Below are 21,163 nucleotides of genomic sequence, written 5' to 3' on the forward strand. Positions count from 1 at the left end.
CGGCATTCTAGGTTTCATTTAGCACGTGCTGAGCGAGCACTTTATGATTAGAGTTAGGATGTTAGGATTTTTATAGATAAGTTAGGTTCCCTTTCCAAGTCCAGCCTGGTTTTGGGAGATGTAGATAACAGATGTTAATTCTAGAACCACTATTCTTTATTATTTTGCCCTTTATATTTTTGGGGTAGTACATTTGCTGGGTTAGTTATTTTTAGAGCCTAGACTTTTCAGTGTTTTTCATAGTTCAACTCTAGAGTGTTGATAGAGTTCATATTGGGTGATGTAGCTCATTTTCCAATTCAGTTATTTATAGTAGTGTTTATTCAAAGAGAGATTTTTGACCATTTTCATTAGTATGGAGGCTCAGTAGGGACATATTTTTTTTTTTATTTAGTCTCTCATATTTTTCATAGGTCTTCCACATTCCTGCCAATTTCTATTATTTATATATTTTTTTTTTCATAAACTTCCTATTTATTTATTGAGATTATTGTTGTTCATTTGCTAAATTAAATCATATTTCTGATATAACTTTATTTGTTTCTGTGAAATTTCCATAGACTTTACTATTTGTTATATTTTGATCATTACTTATTATTTGTTATCATTTACAAAGGTTAATTCTCACTTTATTAAATTCATATAAAGTGTTTTCATTTAGCGTTGATCATAGTTCAGAAATCCCCTTACCTGGGTTGATCATTGTAAACTGGAGGTAGTTTACCACTTTAAGCCAAGTTGGCTGGTAACTTTCATATTTTATCAGTTAAAGAGTTCTGCTTTCCGGTTACAACATAATCATTATAACTGGCCAATAAAAATAAGCGACTTGCTCTTCCTTCTTTAATGGTGGTAGAATGACCTTACGAGCATGCTCTTGCTACATGTATCTATATAACCATGTCACATGATGTCTAAAATACACAGATCCGCAACAGTGCCATTAATCATAATTACATCCATTTGAAACTTATTGACGATCCATGAGAACACAAACACATGTCTGGAAAACACAAATAAACAAGTTTGATAATATTTTATTACCCAGAAATCTTATATCATGAAATCAATTGTGCATAACCAGAGAGGAAACTTTAATTGCAAAGGAAGTCGTTCGAAAGGGGGTGGGGTGGTCCTAATTTAATCTAGAGGCTACAATTTTTGGGTGGGGTGGTCCTGATTTAATCTAGAGGCTACAATTTTCGCTTGATTGAGTTGATACTTCAAATATACATGTAGCTTTGTTATCTGGTGAGGAAAAATCCTATTGATTTTGGGGTCAAAAGGTCAAAACTGAAGGTCAGTAGGACTTGATAGAGGAAAGCCTACTTTAGGTGGGTGCCCCACCTTGTGGAGCTCTTCTTTTATTCAACACAGAAACAAGGCGTTACATTTTAACACACAAAATAAATCAATAGCATATTGATCTACTTTCGAGAAAAATTAACACAACAATTCCTTATTCACAGTATTTAAATGACAATAAATCTTTTAGTCTGACTGTAAGACAGAACTAAATGTACAAATGTTTGTAAACATGTACATGCAATTGTTACATCACAATGGACAGGTGACTGATACAATTTACAAGATAAATACAAAGTGACGTGAAGAATATAATGTTTATCATTCTGAGACTGGATGAAGAGTGGCGTCTCAGTTTGACACAAGAACTGAATAAGAATACCCCTCTCCATGTATAATTTAATGTTTGGAAATCAATCTATGATTAGAGCATTCCAAGGCATGATACATAAGATACCATCAGGTGATACATATTCATATCGTATAAACAGAACGCCATACCGACAACAGGCTACCCACACATCAAACAGACAGATGGAATCCAGACACCCTGGTCCTTCATACCACAAAATAATTCAGGCATTCTGTCTTAATATTTTATAACTCTATTGTCAGTAAGGAGCAGATATTACAGAGCCATTATTTGTAAGCATCAAATTTTCTTCATAGTGAAGGATAGGTACTTTATGTTTAATGAATTTCTGGCGAATTAATTTTATTTCATAAAATTACATACAAAAGATAGCTTAGTAAAATAGTAATGGGAAGTTGAATGAAAAGTGAATATACACCTTTTTAGTATGAAAATTCAACAATTACTGAGGCCACGTCTTTACAAGAGTTGCCTTGGAAACATGAGTCAAAGCATATTTTTAAAGGTGTCATGATTAAAAGACAAAATGAAAGTATGTATATTTTGTGTAAAATTTTGTCAAAATCTGTGCTGTTCGATTTCCACATTACTTTGATGCTTACAGGGGATAACTTCATATTTTGTAGCATGCCACTTGATGGGTGAACACTAGTCTGTTGATCAAGGACAAAAATCTTGAAAGTGATCGCTCATTCAAATCTGAATTCATACGTCTCACTTTCAAATGAAGAAAATTTCATCACAATCAGTTTGTGGAGAAAAAAACTTTTTCTTTCTTTGGATGCAAAAAGATTCGCATTGCCTTAGTCATAAATGTCACATTTCCTTGATTACAAAAGTCCCATTTCCTTACATCCACACAACATGTTGCTGTGACAGAAATGTGATTATGTATGTAGTCTATCTAACAATGAGCAATCCTCGCTGTAAGAAATTGATGATAAACAATCAAGCCATTGGAGGAAGGCCAGCTTTTTCACGACATTTCTGTATTAAGGCTCGTAAAAAGAACTGCTTTCTGGAAAGCTCTCGAACTTGCTGTAAATCAGAAGTAAAGAAAATTCATAAATCACAAATACTTCAAAATACCAAGTACATATGAAATCAGAATGATGGTCAAAATTTTGAAGGAGTCTGATTAAGTAGGAAAAAAAATTGTGTTTAAGTATGAAAATTTACAGTGTTCCACAATGGATGAATTCATGTGAAATCTAGGTGAAATATACAGGGTGAGAGAGTGTTACACCGTGACTGTGGTTCTGTAGGGGAGGGAGTGTTACACCGTGACTGTGGTTCTGTAGGGGAGGGAATGTTACACCGTGACTGTGGTTCTGTAGGGGAGGGAGTGTTACACCGTGACTGTGGTTCTGTAGGGGAGGGAGTGTTACACCTTGACTGTGGTTTTGTAGGTGAGGGAGTGTTACACCGTGACTGTGGTTCTGTAGGGGAGGGAATGTTACATCGTGACTGTGGTTCTGTAGGGGAGGGAGTGTTACACCGTGACTGTGGTTCTGTAGGGGAGGGAATGTTACATCGTGACTGTGGTTCTGTAGGGGAGGGAATGTTACACCGTGACTGTGGTTCTGTAGGGGAGGGAATGTTACACTGTGACTGTGGTTCTGTAGGGGAGGGAGTGTTACACCGTGACTGTGGTTCTGTAGGGGAGGTAGTGTTACACTGTGACTGTGGTTCTGTAGGGGAGGGAGTGTTACATCGTGACTGTGGTTCTGTAGGGGAGGGAGTGTTACATCGTGACTGTGGTTCTGTAGGGGAGGGAGTGTTACATCGTGACTGTGGTTCTGTAGGTGAGGGAATGTTACATTGTGATTATGTTCTGTAGGGGAAGCAGTGTTACATCGTGACTGTGGTTCTGTAGGGGAGGGAATGTTACACTGTGACTGTGGTTCTGTAGGGGAGGGAGTGTTACATCGTGACTGTGGTTCTGTAGGGGAGGGAGTGTTACATCGTGACTGTGGTTCTGTAGGGGAGGGAGTGTTACACTGTGACTGTGGTTCTGTACGGGAAGCAGTGTTACACCGTGACTGTGGTTCTGTAGGGGAGGGAGTGTTACACTGTGACTGTGGTTCTGTAGGGGAGGGAGTGTTACATCGTGACTGTGGATCTGTAGGGGAGGGAGTGTTACATCGTGACTGTGGTTCTGTAGGGGAGGGAGTGTTACACCATGACTGTGGTTCTGTACGGGAAGCAGTGTTACACCATGACTGTGGTTCTGTACGGGAAGCAGTGTTACACCGTGACTGTGGTTCTGTACGGGAAGCAGTGTTACACCATGACTGTGGTTCTGTACGGGAAGCAGTGTTACACCGTGACTGTGGTTCTGTACGGGAAGCAGTGTTACACCATGACTGTGGTTCTGTACGGGAAGCAGTGTTACACCATGACTGTGGTTCTGTACGGGAAGCAGTGTTACACCGTGACTGTGGTTCTGTAGGGGAGGCAGTGTTAGATCTTGACTGTGGTTCTGTAGGGGAGGGAGTGTTACATCGTGACTGTGGTTCTGTAGGGGAGGGAATGTTACACCGTGACTGTGGTTCTGTAGGGGAGGTAGTGTTACACTGTGACTGTGGTTCTGTAGGGGAGGGAATGTTACACCGTGACTGTGGTTCTGTAGGGGAGGGAGTGTTACACTGTGACTGTGGTTCTGTAGGGGAGGGAGTGTTACACCGTGACTGTGGTTCTGTAGGGGAGGGAGTGTTACACAGTGACTGTGGTTCTGTAGGGGAGGGAGTGTTACATCGTGACTGTGGTTCTGTAGGGGAGGGAATGTTACACAGTGACTGTGGTTCTGTAGGGGAGGGAATGTTACACCGTGACTGTGGTTCTGTAGGGGAGGTAGTGTTACACTGTGACTGTGGTTCTGTAGGGGAGGGAGTGTTACACCGTGACTGTGGTTCTGTAGGGGAGGTAGTGTTACACCGTGACTGTGGTTCTGTAGGGAAGGGAGTGTTACACCATGACTGTGGTTCTGTACGGGAAGGAGTGTTACAGTGGTTATAGTTCTCTAGGGTATCAAATGTTCCTGATTTGTTGATAAATACAGTTTCAATAGGGGACATCAGTAAATGTAAGGGGAAACTATTGTTACAGTTAGTACTAGGTTTGATGTCTGTTAAACAAAGGGTTCTCGAGACACTGATCAAACAATGGTATCTTCTGTCTAGAGTAGACTGAGCCTTGTGATCTCAGAATCAATAGGGGTCATCTACTCTTTTGGGGAAATCAGTACAAGTTTGATGTTGGTCAAGCTAAGGATTTTTAAAATATTGAGTGAAAAACATTTGGTCTACCAACCGATATAATGACCTGCATTTTTCTAGGGGAGGGGGTGGGGGCATATAAGAGGATGAATAGGTATTCAGAGAAGTAGTAACCACAGTACTATGATATGCATGTAAAGGAATACTGATCAATCAAAAAATACTTTTGAATTTCATTTCAACTTCATACAAAATGACATCACAGTCACATTCTTGTGTGTACATATTTGTGTGTGCATATTTGTGTGTGCTTACATGTATATTTGTGTGAACATATTTGTGTGTACATATTTGTGTGTGCTTATATTTGTGTGAACATATTTGTGTGTGCTTATATTTGTGTGTGCTTATATTTGAGAAATCTGCATTTTGTGTTCAAACCATACATTGTTGATCAAGAAGTGAACAAATTGAGATTTTCCAGCTGACCTTGAGAAAAACATCCATGTCAATGACATCCTTACGCAGGGCTTCCCCAAGGTAATAGATAGCGTCCTCTATTGCCTGCTCCTCAGCAAAGGAATTCAGCAATCTGAAAATAAACGGAAGAAATTCAGCAATCTGAAAATAAACAAAGGAATTCAGCAATCTGAAAATAAACAAAGGAATTAAACTTTAAAAAAAATAAATGAAAGAAACTAAACAGCCCAGTAAAAATAATAAACAACTAGAAACTCATTACTAGTAATGAGTAGGTCTTCCGTTTGTTCACTTCCGGTAAAGAGTTTTCTGATCCTACAAAAACCATTCAAATATATCAGAGAATGTACTTTAACAATAAATGAGAAGTGTTTTATCGAATTTTTTACTCATTTCTTGTAACTTCCGGTGACGACCGGAAGTACTATTCAGATGTGTTTTCCTATAAATGACAGCGACTCTTTACTGTCTATATTCCCTGAAAATTTCACGTCTCTATCTGGAAGAGTTCTCAACAAAAAGAAGTAGACTAAAGAAAGAGAAAGTAGTAGGTTACTACCGACCGGAAGTCAATTTTGAAAAACAAAATCATCAAAACTCTAGAAGTTGATACTTTTTATTAAGACATGTGAAAATCATATGAAAGACTTCAAATATAAGCGAGATTTATGGGGAGAAAGAGACAAAAAGAAAAAAGGTATTTTATGAAGAAACCGGAAGTAGTTGTTTTGACTACCGACAGACTCAATATTCTTTTGACACTTTGAAAGAGAGTTAATAAACTAGTATAGGTTTCAATTTGAAAGAAAAAGTTTGAAATTTGCGATTCCTTCAATCACTTCCGGTGACGACAGGAAGTGACGGTTCAACCCCCTACTGCACGCTTATAAACGGAGATTGATTATCCCTGAATATTTGATGAACCTATATTTTACCTTTTCCAAGAAAAATGCTGGACAAAATTCCTTTTGAGAGACAGAATATCGGCCATATTTTTCGACCGGAAGTGAATTTTGTAAAAACAAAAATAATTATAGCAAGGTCATTTCATAAGACATTATTCCTGAAAATTTCAAGAAAATATATCCAGCCATCTCTGAGAAATCACTCGAAGAAATCGGAAAATCGACATTTTTTAAAACACTTCCGGTATAGACCGGAAGTGACGGACGAAAAAATTGAATGTATGTGTACAATGGACTAATGTTAGTTAATCAACTCGACAAGTTTCAAGCGTCTATCTATATTCATTATTGAGAAACTGAAAAAATAAGGCTTCAATATATCCACCCCATATCTCACGACCGGAAGTGAATTTTACAAAAATATTTAAGCATGCTCTAGACATGTGTAGTGTCTATAACATATGTAAAATTCAAATCATTAACTTGTTTTATGACCGAGATTTATGGCACTGAAAAATGAGAGAATGAATAGTCTTTCTTTGATATAACCGGAAGTTGGAGATTCAACTTCCGGTGGGGTCAACATTTTTTGATAATTAGAACGAGACCTAATAAACCGATATAGGTTTCAATTTAAAAAAAAAAAGTTTGAAATTTATGATTTATTAATCACTTCCGGTGACGACCGGAAGTGACGGCCGACATTCTTAACCCCCTACTGCACCCCTTCAAAGTGAGATCTATTAACTCTGAAATTTTGGTGACTCTATCTTTTACCGTTTCTGAGAAAAACGCTGTACAACGAAAACAGCTAATAAGCCGTATTTGCCGACCGGAAGTGAATTTTACAACAATATTTAAAGTTACTCTAGACATTTATAGTGACTATAATATATGTAAAACACAACTCATTAACTGGTTTCATGACCAATATTTATGGCACTGAAAAATGAGAGAATTAATAGTCTTTCTTTGATATAACCGGAAGTTGGAGATTCAACTTCCGGTGGGATCAACATTTTTTGAGAATTAGAACTAGACCTAGTAAAACGATATAGGTTTCAATTTGAAAGAAAAAAGTTTGAAATTGATGATTTATTTAATCACTTCCGGTGACGACCGGAAGTGACGGCGACAAAAAATATTACGTGCATGCATCATAGAGAAGATAGATCTGTCATCCCTGAAAGTTTCATTCGATTATCTTTTGTGGTTTTCAAGTTTACCCCCGGACAAAGTTTCTTTCAAAAACCGGAAAATCGGACGTTTCTGACGAACGGAAGTGAATTTTGAAAAAATGAAAAAAATGCCTCGAGGTACCATCGTTGTCTATAACCTGTGAAAGTTTCAGGAAAATCCATCCAACGGTGTAGGAGACAAAAGGGAAAAAAAAAAAATAAATAATAATAATAATAATAATAAACAGTAGAATCACTAGAAGGTCTTCCGTTGGAAACGGAAGACCTTAATTATAAAATTCAAATATTTAAACCAAGATGAGCATAAATAAAGAGAGATGGAACAATCTGAAAAGAATGAAAGAATTTCAAAAAATGACCCTGCCTAAAAGCCATTGGGGGGGGGGGGGGGGGGGGGGGGGGGGGTGTCTTGATGAAAACTGTGAATTAAGTATTTTATCAGACATTCAACTTTTGATCTCACCCCTAACCTCAATTAGCATTAAAACAAGTAGGAACCTAAACCTTGTGTACAATTGTATCACTGCACTTGTCTTTGGGATCGAGTACAAAATGCTTGTAAAAAAAAGGACGACCTGGTTGTTGGTCTCAATAGGCATCGACAGGGTCAAGATTCCTCATCGCAATTGCTAAATCACTATGTATAGGTCAAAATTTGTGGCACTTCACCTACAGCTGGTGATGTGGTCTTTTTAATCAAATGTCTTGGGATAGCTGATGGCCTGTACGAGGGGAGGGGGGTCATATTGCATATTTTGTCTGGCATGCTACATACTGTCTATACAGGGGCGTGGTGGTTATGATAGCCTCATCTATATCCAATTTGTCCTGACTGTCAAGCTTTCTCAGGACCTCCTTGACTTCCTGATCTTTGTCCTGTAGAAGCTTGATATTGTTCTCTATCTCCCCCTGCGAAAATATTTTGCTAAAAATATCAGTACCGAATACATCATATTATGTCAAATAAAATCCCATTCCCAATTTTACTGAGCATTTTGCAGCAAACTTTATAGTTTTCTTGAGATTATGAACAATTAAAGTACGGCCAACGCGGATCCCGTATTAGACGTATTAAATTCAGTCCCTTTATTTCACTTAAGGATTAAGAAAGAAGAGAGAGAGAAATAGAGAGAGAGGTGACCTAGTTACATACCTTTTCATTCTCTAGGTTCCGGACCATAGTTTCCAGCTTTTCTTTCCCCTTTAGCAGGTCAGTTTGAGTCTTGTGAAGAACATTCATCTCAGCCTGTCAAAATATACAGATGTTGAAATCGAATCACGTCCATATCCTGCAGTGAACGAGAACTCCAAAGTCTGATCGCAAGTAGAACTCCGCAAAGTGGAGCTACCCCTTGCAATAAGTTTTCTCAATGAAGTCTTGTACCTACCTTGACCTTTTGACCCCAAAGCAACAGGGTTCTTCCTCTCTTGATAACAAAGCTACATGTGAAGTATCAAATCAATCGAGCAAAAAATGTGGCCTGTAGAGCGTCTACAATCTCAGTGTTACACACCCACTTGACACCCACACACAGTTTCATTACTATATCCTCTCTCATAATGAATTAAATAAATTCATCCCCCTTAAGGCAAGCAATCATCACTGATTGGATACAAAAGTTACGAAAACTGTTGTAATCTAATACATGTTTCAACACAGCAAAATGTTTTTCTTACACAAAATTCAAAAGTAACACATTTTGACTAATAAGATTTTACCTGTGCTTGTTCAAACATCTCACGTAGCCTCCTTTTCATTTTATCCTCCACCGCTGACAGTAACGACATACGTAGATGTTCCTCTGTAACTGTATTAGTACTCCCGGGCTGGGCACTTGACGTTACTATCAAGCATTAAAAAAATATCTAAATGTCAGTATTGACCAATCAAAATATACTTGAACATCAGTATCAACCAATCAAAACACATTTACAAGTCACTAGCACATCAAACATACCCAAGACATCACAATCCACCAATTTGAAATTACTCTTGCTAGAACACAGTGATTTGAATGACACCCCCACCACCCCTCCCTCCATCTCTTATCCTCCCCTTTTATACATGTTAAATAAAAGTGACAGTTGATATAATGTAATTTGTGATCTGTGATGGTGACCCGATTATTTTTGAGACAGACCTTTACTTATCTGTATTAGTTCCCAGTGTACTGCGGGCTTTATTTACCTGTACTGTTCCCAGGTGTACTGCGGGCTTTATTTACCTGTACTGTTCCCCGGTGCGGTATACTGAGGGTTTTACTTACCTGTGTTGGTTCCCAATGCGGTTTTGGTTTCCGGTGCGGTGTACTGTGGGCTTTACTTACCTGTGTTGGTTCCCGGTGCGGTGTACTGTGGGTACGGAAGATTAGATGGTGCCCCGTACGTGTTTGTACTACTGGGATACTGTGGCGGGTACCCAGAGGGAGGGTAGCTGGGGTACCCCGTAGAACCACCACCAGGGTAGCCTGTGAATCCGGAGGCGGGGTACTGGGTATTGGGAGCAGGATATTGGGAATACTCCGGGGGTTGGTTTACACTGCCTGGCATTGGCATGGGGTAGCCACCACCACCTGTCAGAAAGAAATTGTTTTGTACCCTGGATCAGAGAATTATCTAAGGTAAGATTTATCAATTTCATTCTGATTCAATTTACAGAGGTGCTGACCCCATTAAACAAGAGGCCCATGGGCCATATCGCTCACCTGAGTCACCTTGGCTCATATTTAAAGATTTTCCCGATATATTTGTATGCAAAACTTTGATCCCTATTGTGGCCCCATCCGACCCCCGGGGGCCATGAATTGAACAAACTTGAATCTGCACTATGTCAGGAAGCTTTCATGTAAATCTCAGCTTTTCTGGCTCATTGGTACTTGAGAAGAAGATTTTTAAAGATCTTTCATATATATTTGTAATAAAACTTTAATCCCCTATTGTGGCCCCATCCTGCCCTCGGGGGCCATGATTTTAACAAACTTGAATCTGCACTATGTCAGGAAGCTTTCATGTAAATTTCAAATTTCCTGGCCCGGAAGTTTTTGAGAAGATTTTTAAAGATTTTCCCGATATATTTCTATGTAAAACTTTGGTCCCCCCTTGTGGGCCCCATCCTACCCCCGGGGCCATGATTTTAACAAACTTCAATCTGCACTATGTTGGGAAGCTTTCATGTAAATTTCCACTTTCTTGGCCCAGTAGTTTTTGAGAAGATTTTAAAAGATTTTCGGTATATCTTTGTATGCAAAACTTTGATCCCCCTTGTGGCCCCATCCTACCCCCGGGGGCCATTATTTTCACAAACTTAAATCTGCACTATGTCAGGAAGCTTTCATGTAAATTTCAGCTTTTCTGAGCTAGTGGTTCTTGAGAGGATTTTTAAATGACCCCACTCTATTTTTGCATTTTGTGATTATCTCCCCTTTAAAAGGGACATGGCCCTTCATTTGAACAAAATTGAAAGCCCTTCACCCAAGGATGCTTTTGATCAAGTATGGTTGAAATTGGCGCAGAAGTTCTGGAGAAGAAGTCGAAATTGTAAAAAGTTTACAGACAGATGGACAGACGACGGACAACAAGCAATCAGAAAAGCTCACTTGAGCTAAAAATTGTTAATCCTTAAGATTTCAAATTTCCAAAGTATGAATAGTTTCCGTGCATCAAAATTATGTCCTTTGAGAAGCTATACAAATCTAAATGACGTCTTGCATGCTAATTAGGAGCAGTATTGTTAATAATTTGGTTTCTCTTCATTGCTTTGTTCGTATACCAATGTAAAACAATAAAAAAATTAACTTAGAAGTGCATGTACATGCTACAGTAGATTTAGCAGTATTTTACCCACCTTGCATTGGGTAGGGTGTCTGTCCGGGGTAAGGAGTTGGCCCCGCCCCTGGGTAAGGCGGGTGTGACTGGGCTGTGAGAGCTGCAGCTCTGGAAAACACTGGGGGTTCTTCTCCAAACACAATCACCAGAATCTGGATCAGGCCTAGCAGATCCGACTGGGGCTGAAAACAAAACGAAATCAATGACAATCTGTCGAATCAGTGACAATCTAGATCAGGCCTAACAGATCCGACTGGGACTGAAAACAAAACGAAATGAACAAGAGGTACTGTGAGCAATGCTCACTAAGAATACCCCCCGCTTACCCCAATCTCCCAAAGGGTGTTGGTAATAGGTATAAACTACCTCTTTTCTGAGTGTAAAAAACAAATGGCATGACAAACCGAACCATATTGCTACTTCGATGTCCAGTGCGCATGACCTTTGACCTTTTGACCCCAAAATCGATAGGGTACATCTTCATCCCATGGGTAGTCCATATGTATGATATGGTGACTGCAGGTGGAAAGGATAATGCTTCAGAGCCCGGAAACCATATTGCTACTTCGATGTCCAGTGCACTTGACCTTTGACCTTTTGACCCCAAAATCGATAGGGTACATCTTCATCCCATGGGTAGTCCATATGTATGATATGGTGACTGTAGGTGGAAAGGATAACGCTTTAGAGCCCGGAAACCATATTGCTTCTTCGATGTCCAGTGCGCTTGACCTTTGACCTTTTGACCCCAAAATTGATAGGGAACATCTTCATCCCATGGGTAGTCCATATGTATGATATGGTGACTGTAGGTGGAAAGGATAATGCTTTAGAGTCCGGAAACCATTGCGTCTACGGACGGACGGACAACCCGATTCCAGTATACCCCCCCCCCACAACTTGTTGCGGGGGGTATAATGACAATCTGACAATCTAGATCAGGCCTAGCACATCCGACTGGGGCTGAAAACAAAACGAAATCAATGACAATCTAGATCAGGCCTAGCACATCCGACTGGGGCTGAAAACAAAACGAAATCAATGACAATCTGACAATCTAGATCAGGCCTATCAGATCCGACTGGGGCTGAAAACAAAATGAAATCAATGAAATCTGACAATCTAGATCAGGCCTAGCACATCCGACTGGGGCTGAAAACAAAATGAAATCAATGACAATCTGACAATCTAGATCAGGCCTATCAGATCCGACTGAGGCTGAAAACAAAACGAAATGAATGACAATCTGACAATCTAGATCAGGCCTAGCACATCCGACTGGGGCTGAAAACAAAACGAACTGAATGACAATCTGACAATCTAGATCAGGCCTATCAGATTCGACTGAGGCTGAAAACAAAACAAAATCAATGACAATCTAGATCAGGCCTAGCAGATCCGACTGGGGCTGAAAACAAAACGAAATGAATGACAATCTGACAATCTAGATCAGGCCTAGCAGATCCGACCGAGACTGAAAAATGAATGACAACACACAAGTAGCATATAGGAGATTCTGAGAAACTGTAAATCAGGGCTTGAAACTAACTTTTTATGTCACCAGTCCAGCCGGACTGATGGGGTATAATTTCAACCAGTCCGCAGAAAAATTTACCAGTCCAACAGTTTTCCAGAAATAATTAAACATATTTCGTTAATGTTATTAAAATGAAATTTAACTCAATATGCCTCAGACAATATTGTAACATTTAAATGTGGGATTTATATTTACGAACCAGATTCGTCTAAATATTTACAGATCGAAGAATGCCAAATGTGTGTATAAAATTTCATAAGTATATTTTCCAAAATGATGCTTTAGAAAATTAACCAGTCCCATCGAACTGACTAAAACAAATGTATGTCAGTCCGCCGACTTTTAACCAGTCACAGACTGACGGGCATATGTTAATTTCGAGCCCTGTAAATTGTATGTATTCCTCATTATACATTCTAACGCAGCTGTTATGTAATTTGCATGTCCATTGGTTAATGCACTGAAGTTTGATGCAGTTCAATGAGTATTAACAAAATGGAAAATTTTCAATTGTGATGTCATTGTAGAATGATGCAAAAACAGAATATAATATAAACATTTTGTGGCATGTTTCATTAAATAAAACATTGTCAAGCAAAACTCAAAGAAATAAGACATATAAAAACATGAAGCAAAATTGCATTAGGATAAAAAATAACTATATTTTTATTCATTGTTTGCGGCCGTTAATGCTAATTTATTGGTCACGAACATTCATGTTACCGGCGACGTTACCGGCGACATGTTACTGGCAACATGTTATCGGCGACATGTTACTGGCAACATGTTATCGGCGACATGTTACCCAAGAAGGTAAAACTCGGTTTGCAGCTACTAAGTTAGCATTAACAGTCGCATACAACAAATCAGAAGATAGTTATTCCCCAATTTCTATAAATTATCATTATGCGAGGGAGAAATAGCCAACAATTAATCCACTAGGGATTATACGTGACAGCAACGAAAATGTTCAAATCCCAATGTGATACTTTAATGGCGGGCTAGAGGCCAAAAGGTTCAAATCCTGATGTAGGCATTTGAAGGTGGGCAAGCAACTGAACGGTTTAAATCCTGATGTGGGCATCTTAAGGTGGGCAAGCAACTGAACGGTTCAAATCTTGATGTGGGCATCTTAAGGTGGGCAAGCAACTGAACGGTTCAAATCCTGATGTGGGCATCTTAAGGTGGGCAAGCAACTGAACGGTTCAAATCTTGAAGTGGGCATCTTAAGGTGGGCAAGCAACTGAATGGTTCAAATCTTGATGTGGGCATTTGAAGGTGGGCAAGCAACTAAAAAGCTCGAATCCTAACATGGTAATTTACCAAAAAATTCAAATCCAAATGTAGTCATTTAATACTGGATTAGACACTGTGCATGTTAAGCTGCTTTGCTCCACAAAGCTAGAAAAGCTATATACCATTAATTAACTTACGATTAAACTATAATGACAAAAAGGATTTCATTTTCACTTGCTTGAGGGTGCTACTACAAACTCACATATCGCCAGTCACGTAGATACGGCAGATCGACTTTTCCGTTGGTGTCGACATTCCTCCCCGACTTGATCTTCATTGTACTGGTGGGCTTCACAAACACCATGGGTGGATTGTACGGGTGTGTGTCCAAGATCCAAACTCCAACAGGAATATTATACACACTGCCTGTATAACAGTAAATATAGAATCTCTATAAGGATGTTTATATGAGACAGATAAAAGTAAAACATTCGTATAAAGAATTCATTCAAATGGAGGAGTGTTTTTCATTCCCAGTAGTTTGAAAACATAATTATCATGAACATATTGAATGAAAGGCGAAGATAACGAAAAGTGATCAATCTCATAACTCCTATAAGCAATACAAAATATTGAAGCAAAATTGTTCATCCCCAGCATTTCACTATACAAGTGTTTCACTGAATAGATAAATTAAGCATATCTCTGTATGAGACAGGTATAATTTAAGCGCACCTCTGTATGAGACAGGTATAAATAAATTAAGCGTACCTCTGTATGAGACAGGTATAATTTAAGCGTACCTCTGTATGAGACCGGTATAAATTAAGCGTACCTCTGTATGAGACAGGTATAGATAATTTAAGCGTACCTTTGTATGAGACAGGTATAAATTAAGCGTACCTCAGTATGAGACAGGTATAGATAATTTAAGCATACCTCTGTATGAGACAGGTATAATTTAAAGGTACCTTTGTATGAGACAGGTAAAAATAAATTAAGCATATCTTTGTATGAGACAGGTATAAGTTAAGCGTACCTCTGTATGAGACAGGTATAAGTTAAGCGTACCTCTGTATGAGACAGGTATAAATTAAGCGTACCTCTGTGTGAGACAGGTATAGACAATTTAAGCCTACCTCTGTATGAGACCAGTAAAAATTAAGCGTACCTCTGTGTGAGACAGGTATAGATAATTTAAGCGTACCTCTGTGTGAGACAGCTATAGATAATTTAAGCATACCTCTGTATGAGACAGGTATAAATTAAGCGTACCTCTGTATGAGACAGGTATAGATAATTTAAGCCTACCTCTGTATGAGACCAGTAAAAATTAAGAGTGCCTCTGTATGAGACAGGTATAAATTAACTGTACCTCTGTTTGAGACAGGTATAAATTAAGCGTACCTCTGTATGAGACAGGTATAAATTAACTGTACCTCTGTTTGAGACAGGTATAATTTAAGCGTACCTCTGTATGAGACAGGCATAAATTAACTGTACCTCTGTTTGAGACAGGTATAATTTAAGAGTACCTCTGTATGAGACAGGTTTAAGTTAAGTGTACCTCGGTATGAGACAGGTATAGATAATTTAAGCGTACCTCTGTATGAGACAGGTATCGTACCATCCAGGTTGAGGAGATCTTTGCTGGTTCCATCGTTGAATACTGCAAATCAATAAACAACAAAGTCAATGAAATGAAATTAACAATTCAGCTCAGTTGCTATGGTAATCAAATGGGAAGCAACCATTCTGTTATCTGGTATCACATATATTTACTACAGTATACTTTGGAATACAGGTAATTAGGATAAAAAGTTTAAACTTTATTTTACGATGATCAACAAACAAGTTTTACAACTCATATCAATGCTTCTCGTCTGGTGAGTTTGGTGTGAAGGGATCATTGATGTGGGACAAAGCCAGAGTAGTGCCCAGAGGAAACCCACGTGTCTGAGTGGGCTACCACATTTAATTTACTCTCTCAAATACATCCACTGCCCTTCCTGAGGATCAAACTCAGGTCGCAGTGGTGACAAATGAGTGTGTTAACCACTACACTACCCAGACACTCATTAAGGTAATTAGGATATTCAACATAATAAACACCTCCAGCTAAACAATGGCCTGAAGTCGGAGTGTCCTTAACAACAAAAAATAGTAACAAATTCATCAATAACAATTCAATTAGAACCGATATATCAAACAGTTGTTGATTTGTTGTCAAACACAATTCATCACTCATCACATCACTGTCACTTACTGAAGGGGCTGTGATTCGGCCGCAGGTCTTTGAACTGTGTAACGGCATTTGTCACATCTCTCCTCGCAATGTCTGCATACTTGTACTGTAGAATACAGAATAACATTAAAACAAACAAAAAATCCAACAACAACAAAAAAAATTTTTTTAAAAAGATTCAAGGATTTTTCCAATTTTGGAGTACACCAGCCAGTCATTGTAAACCCATTCCACAGATCAATAAATCTACATACAATTATTAAACAATACACATTCCAGTTATTTTCGTGACCCTTGACGGCACTAGTTTAAACTCGTCCACTAACTGATAAAGAGAACTAGTTTACATTCAACAGCTGTTGTCCTCGGACTCAGTCAATAACAATATAATACTAGTTTACATTCAGCAGCTGTTGTCCTCGGACTCAGTCAATAACAATATAATACTAGTTTACATTCAGCAGCTGTTGTCCTCGGACTCAGTCAATAACAATATAATACTAGTTTACATTCAGCAGCTGTTGTCCTCGGACTCAGTCAATAACAATATAATACTAGTTTACATTCAGCAGCTGTTGTCCTCAGACCCAGTCAATAACAATATAATACTAGTTTACCTTCAGCAGCTGTTGTCCTCAGACTCAGTCAATAACTATATAATACTAGTTTACATTCAACAGCTGTTGCTCTCGGACTCAGTCAATAACTGTACAATATAATACTAGTTTACATTCAACAGCTGTTGTCCTCGGACCCAGTTAATAACTGCTAGTTTACATTCGACAGCTGTTGTCCTCGGGCCTGGTCAATAACTATATAATACAAGTTTACATTTGACAGCTGTTATCCTCAGACCCAGTCAATAACTATATATAATACTAGTTTACATTCGACAGCTGTTATCCTCAGACCCAGTCAATAACTATATATAATACTAGTTTACATTTGACACTCTTTGACTGATTCTGTAAGTAATGAGATCAGCTGAGGTTTGCGGAATGTTCAGGTTTGCAATCAAGTTGAACATTTAACAGAAGTGGAAAACAGAGCATAAAAAGATGAGATTTTTATTTCAATGTTATTTCTAAGGTCCTGGAGGTTGGTATTACCAGGATTAATGAACTATCACGTGTTGTTTTTTTTATTACTCTTTCCTCCCGTTTTTACTATACTATATTCTTTGAAAACAATGTGTCTGTAACTAGCGATTTAAAATTTACCATTCAACCAACAATACTTCTCAATCATGTTAAAAGTTTTCTAACTGGAGAAAATTATTATTTCACAAAAATATTCATTGTTGTTTTTCATTCAAAATTGATGTTAAAATAAAAGTTTGATTAATACATAAAGAAAAGGTGCACATACAAATTCCATACATGATGTAATGCATGATGTACATCAATATCAATTTTCTACATGCCCGCTATAAAATCTCATGAAATCTTTGCACATTATGTATTAAAAGTGACAATATTCATTAAAGGTTTGAAAAATTCTATTTTCGATGAAAATGTATTGGGGAAAACAAGAACATGAAAGACTTCGTGTGAAACATCACTATATATATATATATTTCATTTTGGATTTGTAAGCACATGTATTTTTTGTTCAAACTGTAATGCCCCGTACGTCAGGAACATTACAGGAATGTTAACACACAATAACATGATCCATCTGGGCTGCTTAGTATCAGTCTTCACGAAATCATTTAAAACTTGCTGGCCAGTCGGACCAGTGAACTGCCTGAATTTACTGGCCCACAGTGAAATTTACTGGCCCCTTAAATTTTCATATGTTTATCACATACATTATGGAATGGATTGTAAAATTGTACAATTAATTTACTGAAACTATGGTTATTACTCGTATCCATATCCACCCTAAGACATCCTTTCTGTCGATACCAGAAAAACAACACTGTACACGGCATTTTGTCTCTCTTCGCCCACAAACAACAAGACTACAAATTCATGTATTTTTCACAAACATGAAAACAGCCTGAGTGCACCTTAGGAAGTAGCTTTCTCTACTAACATCAAATGTAAATGATTATTTCTATAAACTATAGAAATTGCATAAAATCAGAGATAACTGCAATTGTTGAAGTTCATTTTAATTGGACAATGCAATAAAGCAGCAATTACCGGTGTGCGGTGCGATACATAACGCGACCATTTTAATTTGTTGTTTCTACAAGTTGTTCGTTTAATATTCACGTGATCAAGTACAAGCTATCTTGACAATTACAAGTATAGTTATCGTTCTTTACGAAATAAACAGACCACAATGTCCAAACACTTACTTTATGTGCTATTTTTTTATTTATTTTTATTTTGATGGTAAATTTAAGCAAATACGACATTTAGAATATCTAAATCCAACATTATGTTTAATGTGACTTACAAAAAGTCTACAAGCCCATCGGACTTTCTGATTGTTAATTTTCACTGACCCGACTTTAAAATTCACTGGCCTCGGTCTTCGGACCACTGAGTTTTCGTGGAGACCGTAGTATTAGTAGCGAGCGAAGCTCGCTCCAATGATTACACATATGAGTCACGTGATTTGCTCTTCTTCAGCCGAAAAAAGATGAGTATTACCCATAAGGCCACTGATAAAATATGTTGTGTTTCTGCTAACCCGACCGACCCTAAATTATAGCCCCGACTCTAGAAATTTTTTCCGCTAATTTGAAAAAAAAAAATCGTCATTTTTCCGAAAAAAATATATTCTCGGTTCTTGGTTTTCTTTTTAGTTAGACATTGGGATGAAGTCATTCAAACGCTTTAACGATGTACAAAATTACATGGTATTTGGCTCCACTTGTTTGGCACACTGTTTTTGGCTATATTTAGATCTAAAACTTCATAGTTATTTCGGATTTCAAACATTTCGGTTGAGCATCACTGAAGAGACATTATTTGTCGAAATGCGCATCTGGTGCATCAAAATTGGTACCGTATAAGTTTTACATGGTATTGTGTCAAGCGTTTAAACAACATTGATAATGTTTATAACTAACAGCATGGCATGATGGTTGACCTAGTACTGTACCTCCATGCTTGCCTCACGCAACGGTGCTTTGACAATTGAAGTTAACAGACGACCGAGAGACTTTGACAAGTGTCATGTTTCCATAGAAGACTTTCTTTTGTTAAAATTGCCAACTCCTATGGTGTTTTTATAAATAGCCACCGTCTTGTGCTATTGCTTTAGCGGGCATTGTTTATATGGAGGTCATGGTGCAGAGTGACAGATGTTATATAGTGCATTTGAATGTCCAGTCTATCAAATGTGTATGCACATCCATGGTTTCTGCTACAGTTCTAACTGAATACACTATGAAAAAGGCCACAAATAAAGCAGTGAACGCATCCGAGTTGTCGATGGCTGTTGAGAGCCGAGGGGGAAAAAGATGTGCAGACTTTTTTTTTGAATAAAAATTTATGTCCGGTAAAAAGTTTTAGCTGGAAGAGAGTTGGATCCCATTAGAATAAGTGGGATCTGCCCAGACTGTCTTCCTACCCTTGTTCCATTTAGATTGTGAAAGTACATTCAGAAATGAATTAATAAACTTAAAATATGTTAATGATGTTGATATTTTGGTGATGATTTCATATTTTTATCAAAATCATCACATTATTTTCCTGTCAAACATATCCAATAGTAGTATTGCTTTGACACCAATCTAAATGTAGAAACAATATATCTGGTACTTGTATAGCATAGGGGCATAAAGGAGTTAACTTTAATTTGTGTTTTATGCTATATGTTTCATTGAAAAATATTGTTTCTTCTAAAACATCTGGAAATAATCCTCAGCCAATAACAGGTGAAATGCTAAGATTGAAAATTTACTTGCAATGCAATTTAAGCAAAATTTTATATTGAAAGTATAAAATTCAATAGATCATTGAACTTGTTAGAGTTTAGAATGTTTTCGCATACTTTGAAAAAATAAAATTTAAAAATAAAATAAAATTTATTTCCTACCTACCTACCCTATTTTTTTTCTGAAACGTTAGCGGAAACTCAACAATTTTTGTCGTTCGCCTAATGCTTCTGCAAAAATGTCGCCGTCACTGCGGTATACTTCATTGACAAACCCGTTTTAAATTCCAGACAAGCTTTCTCATAGCTTCAAAAATTTTGTTTTTGCTTGGTTTGAGAGAAGAAGAAAAAACATTGCAGCTAATGTGACGTCACAATTTGTAACTGTTTACACCAAGCGCGTTATATTTCCCGCGTTAAATGAAGAGGAGGATAAAAGTCATGTTGTAATATGTTAATTAATGGGCTTCGCTCGTCTCAACGGTCACACCGTACAACATATTATGTTCCTATATACCTAATACCCTGCCATTGCTACATGTGCATACAGTGACTGTCTAGACCTGGGGATTTACCTAAATTAAAAATCTTTATATCCTACAGTTATTTTTAAAGACTGTTCCTCTTGTAAGTGTTCAACGAAATAGAAAGTAGCGATAACAACACGGATTCACCGATTTCATATGAATATACGTGTGTGTTCAACTTTACATCATTTCTGAGCAATATTTGTCAACTTTCGATTGGCAAATACCAAGACGGCGCGGCAAGAGGTTGGGGGGAAAATGGGTTTTACCTTACTAAGTCCCTGCTTCAGAACCTGATCGATGCCTGTCGCTGCCATTATTTATGGAAACCAACTTCTAAACAGGAATTAAATTCTCATTTTTCTCTCTGGAATGCTATCTTTTTAAAGTCGTTTCTTTCAATAAACTTGACTCACTGTCATCAACAGGAAAATCTTGACAGATAATCTTGGTCAGCACTGTGCTTGTTATAATGAAGT

At 37.9% G+C, this 21,163-nt stretch overlaps 1 protein-coding gene across 3 annotated transcripts; it reads right to left on the reverse strand.

Annotated features, from left to right (window-relative positions):
* Nucleotides 1-1,019: 1,019 nt before the first annotated feature.
* On the reverse strand, nucleotides 1,020-21,163 carry LOC125674902 (tumor susceptibility gene 101 protein-like). 3 transcript variants are annotated; one of them, XM_056159323.1, is made up of 11 exons: nucleotides 20,954-21,163; nucleotides 16,345-16,429; nucleotides 15,682-15,747; nucleotides 14,341-14,504; nucleotides 11,325-11,487; nucleotides 9,808-10,053; nucleotides 9,200-9,324; nucleotides 8,634-8,726; nucleotides 8,256-8,389; nucleotides 5,386-5,488; nucleotides 1,020-2,716 (listed from the first exon to the last, which is right to left on the reverse strand). In XM_056159323.1, exons 1-11 carry the CDS (start codon nucleotides 20,999-21,001, stop codon nucleotides 2,627-2,629), a joined length of 1,317 nt encoding a protein of 438 aa, XP_056015298.1. In that variant the 5' UTR covers nucleotides 21,002-21,163; the 3' UTR covers nucleotides 1,020-2,626. The 3 variants fall into 3 exon arrangements, with proteins under 3 accessions (XP_056015298.1, XP_056015300.1, XP_056015299.1); XM_056159325.1 differs by lacking the exons at nucleotides 15,682-15,747; nucleotides 16,345-16,429; nucleotides 20,954-21,163 and adding an exon at nucleotides 14,814-14,826; XM_056159324.1 differs by lacking the exons at nucleotides 15,682-15,747; nucleotides 16,345-16,429; nucleotides 20,954-21,163 and adding an exon at nucleotides 14,782-14,794.

This window comes from Ostrea edulis, chromosome 3, assembly GCF_947568905.1.
Source record: "Ostrea edulis chromosome 3, xbOstEdul1.1, whole genome shotgun sequence".
NCBI classification, from domain to species: domain Eukaryota; kingdom Metazoa; phylum Mollusca; class Bivalvia; order Ostreida; family Ostreidae; genus Ostrea; species Ostrea edulis.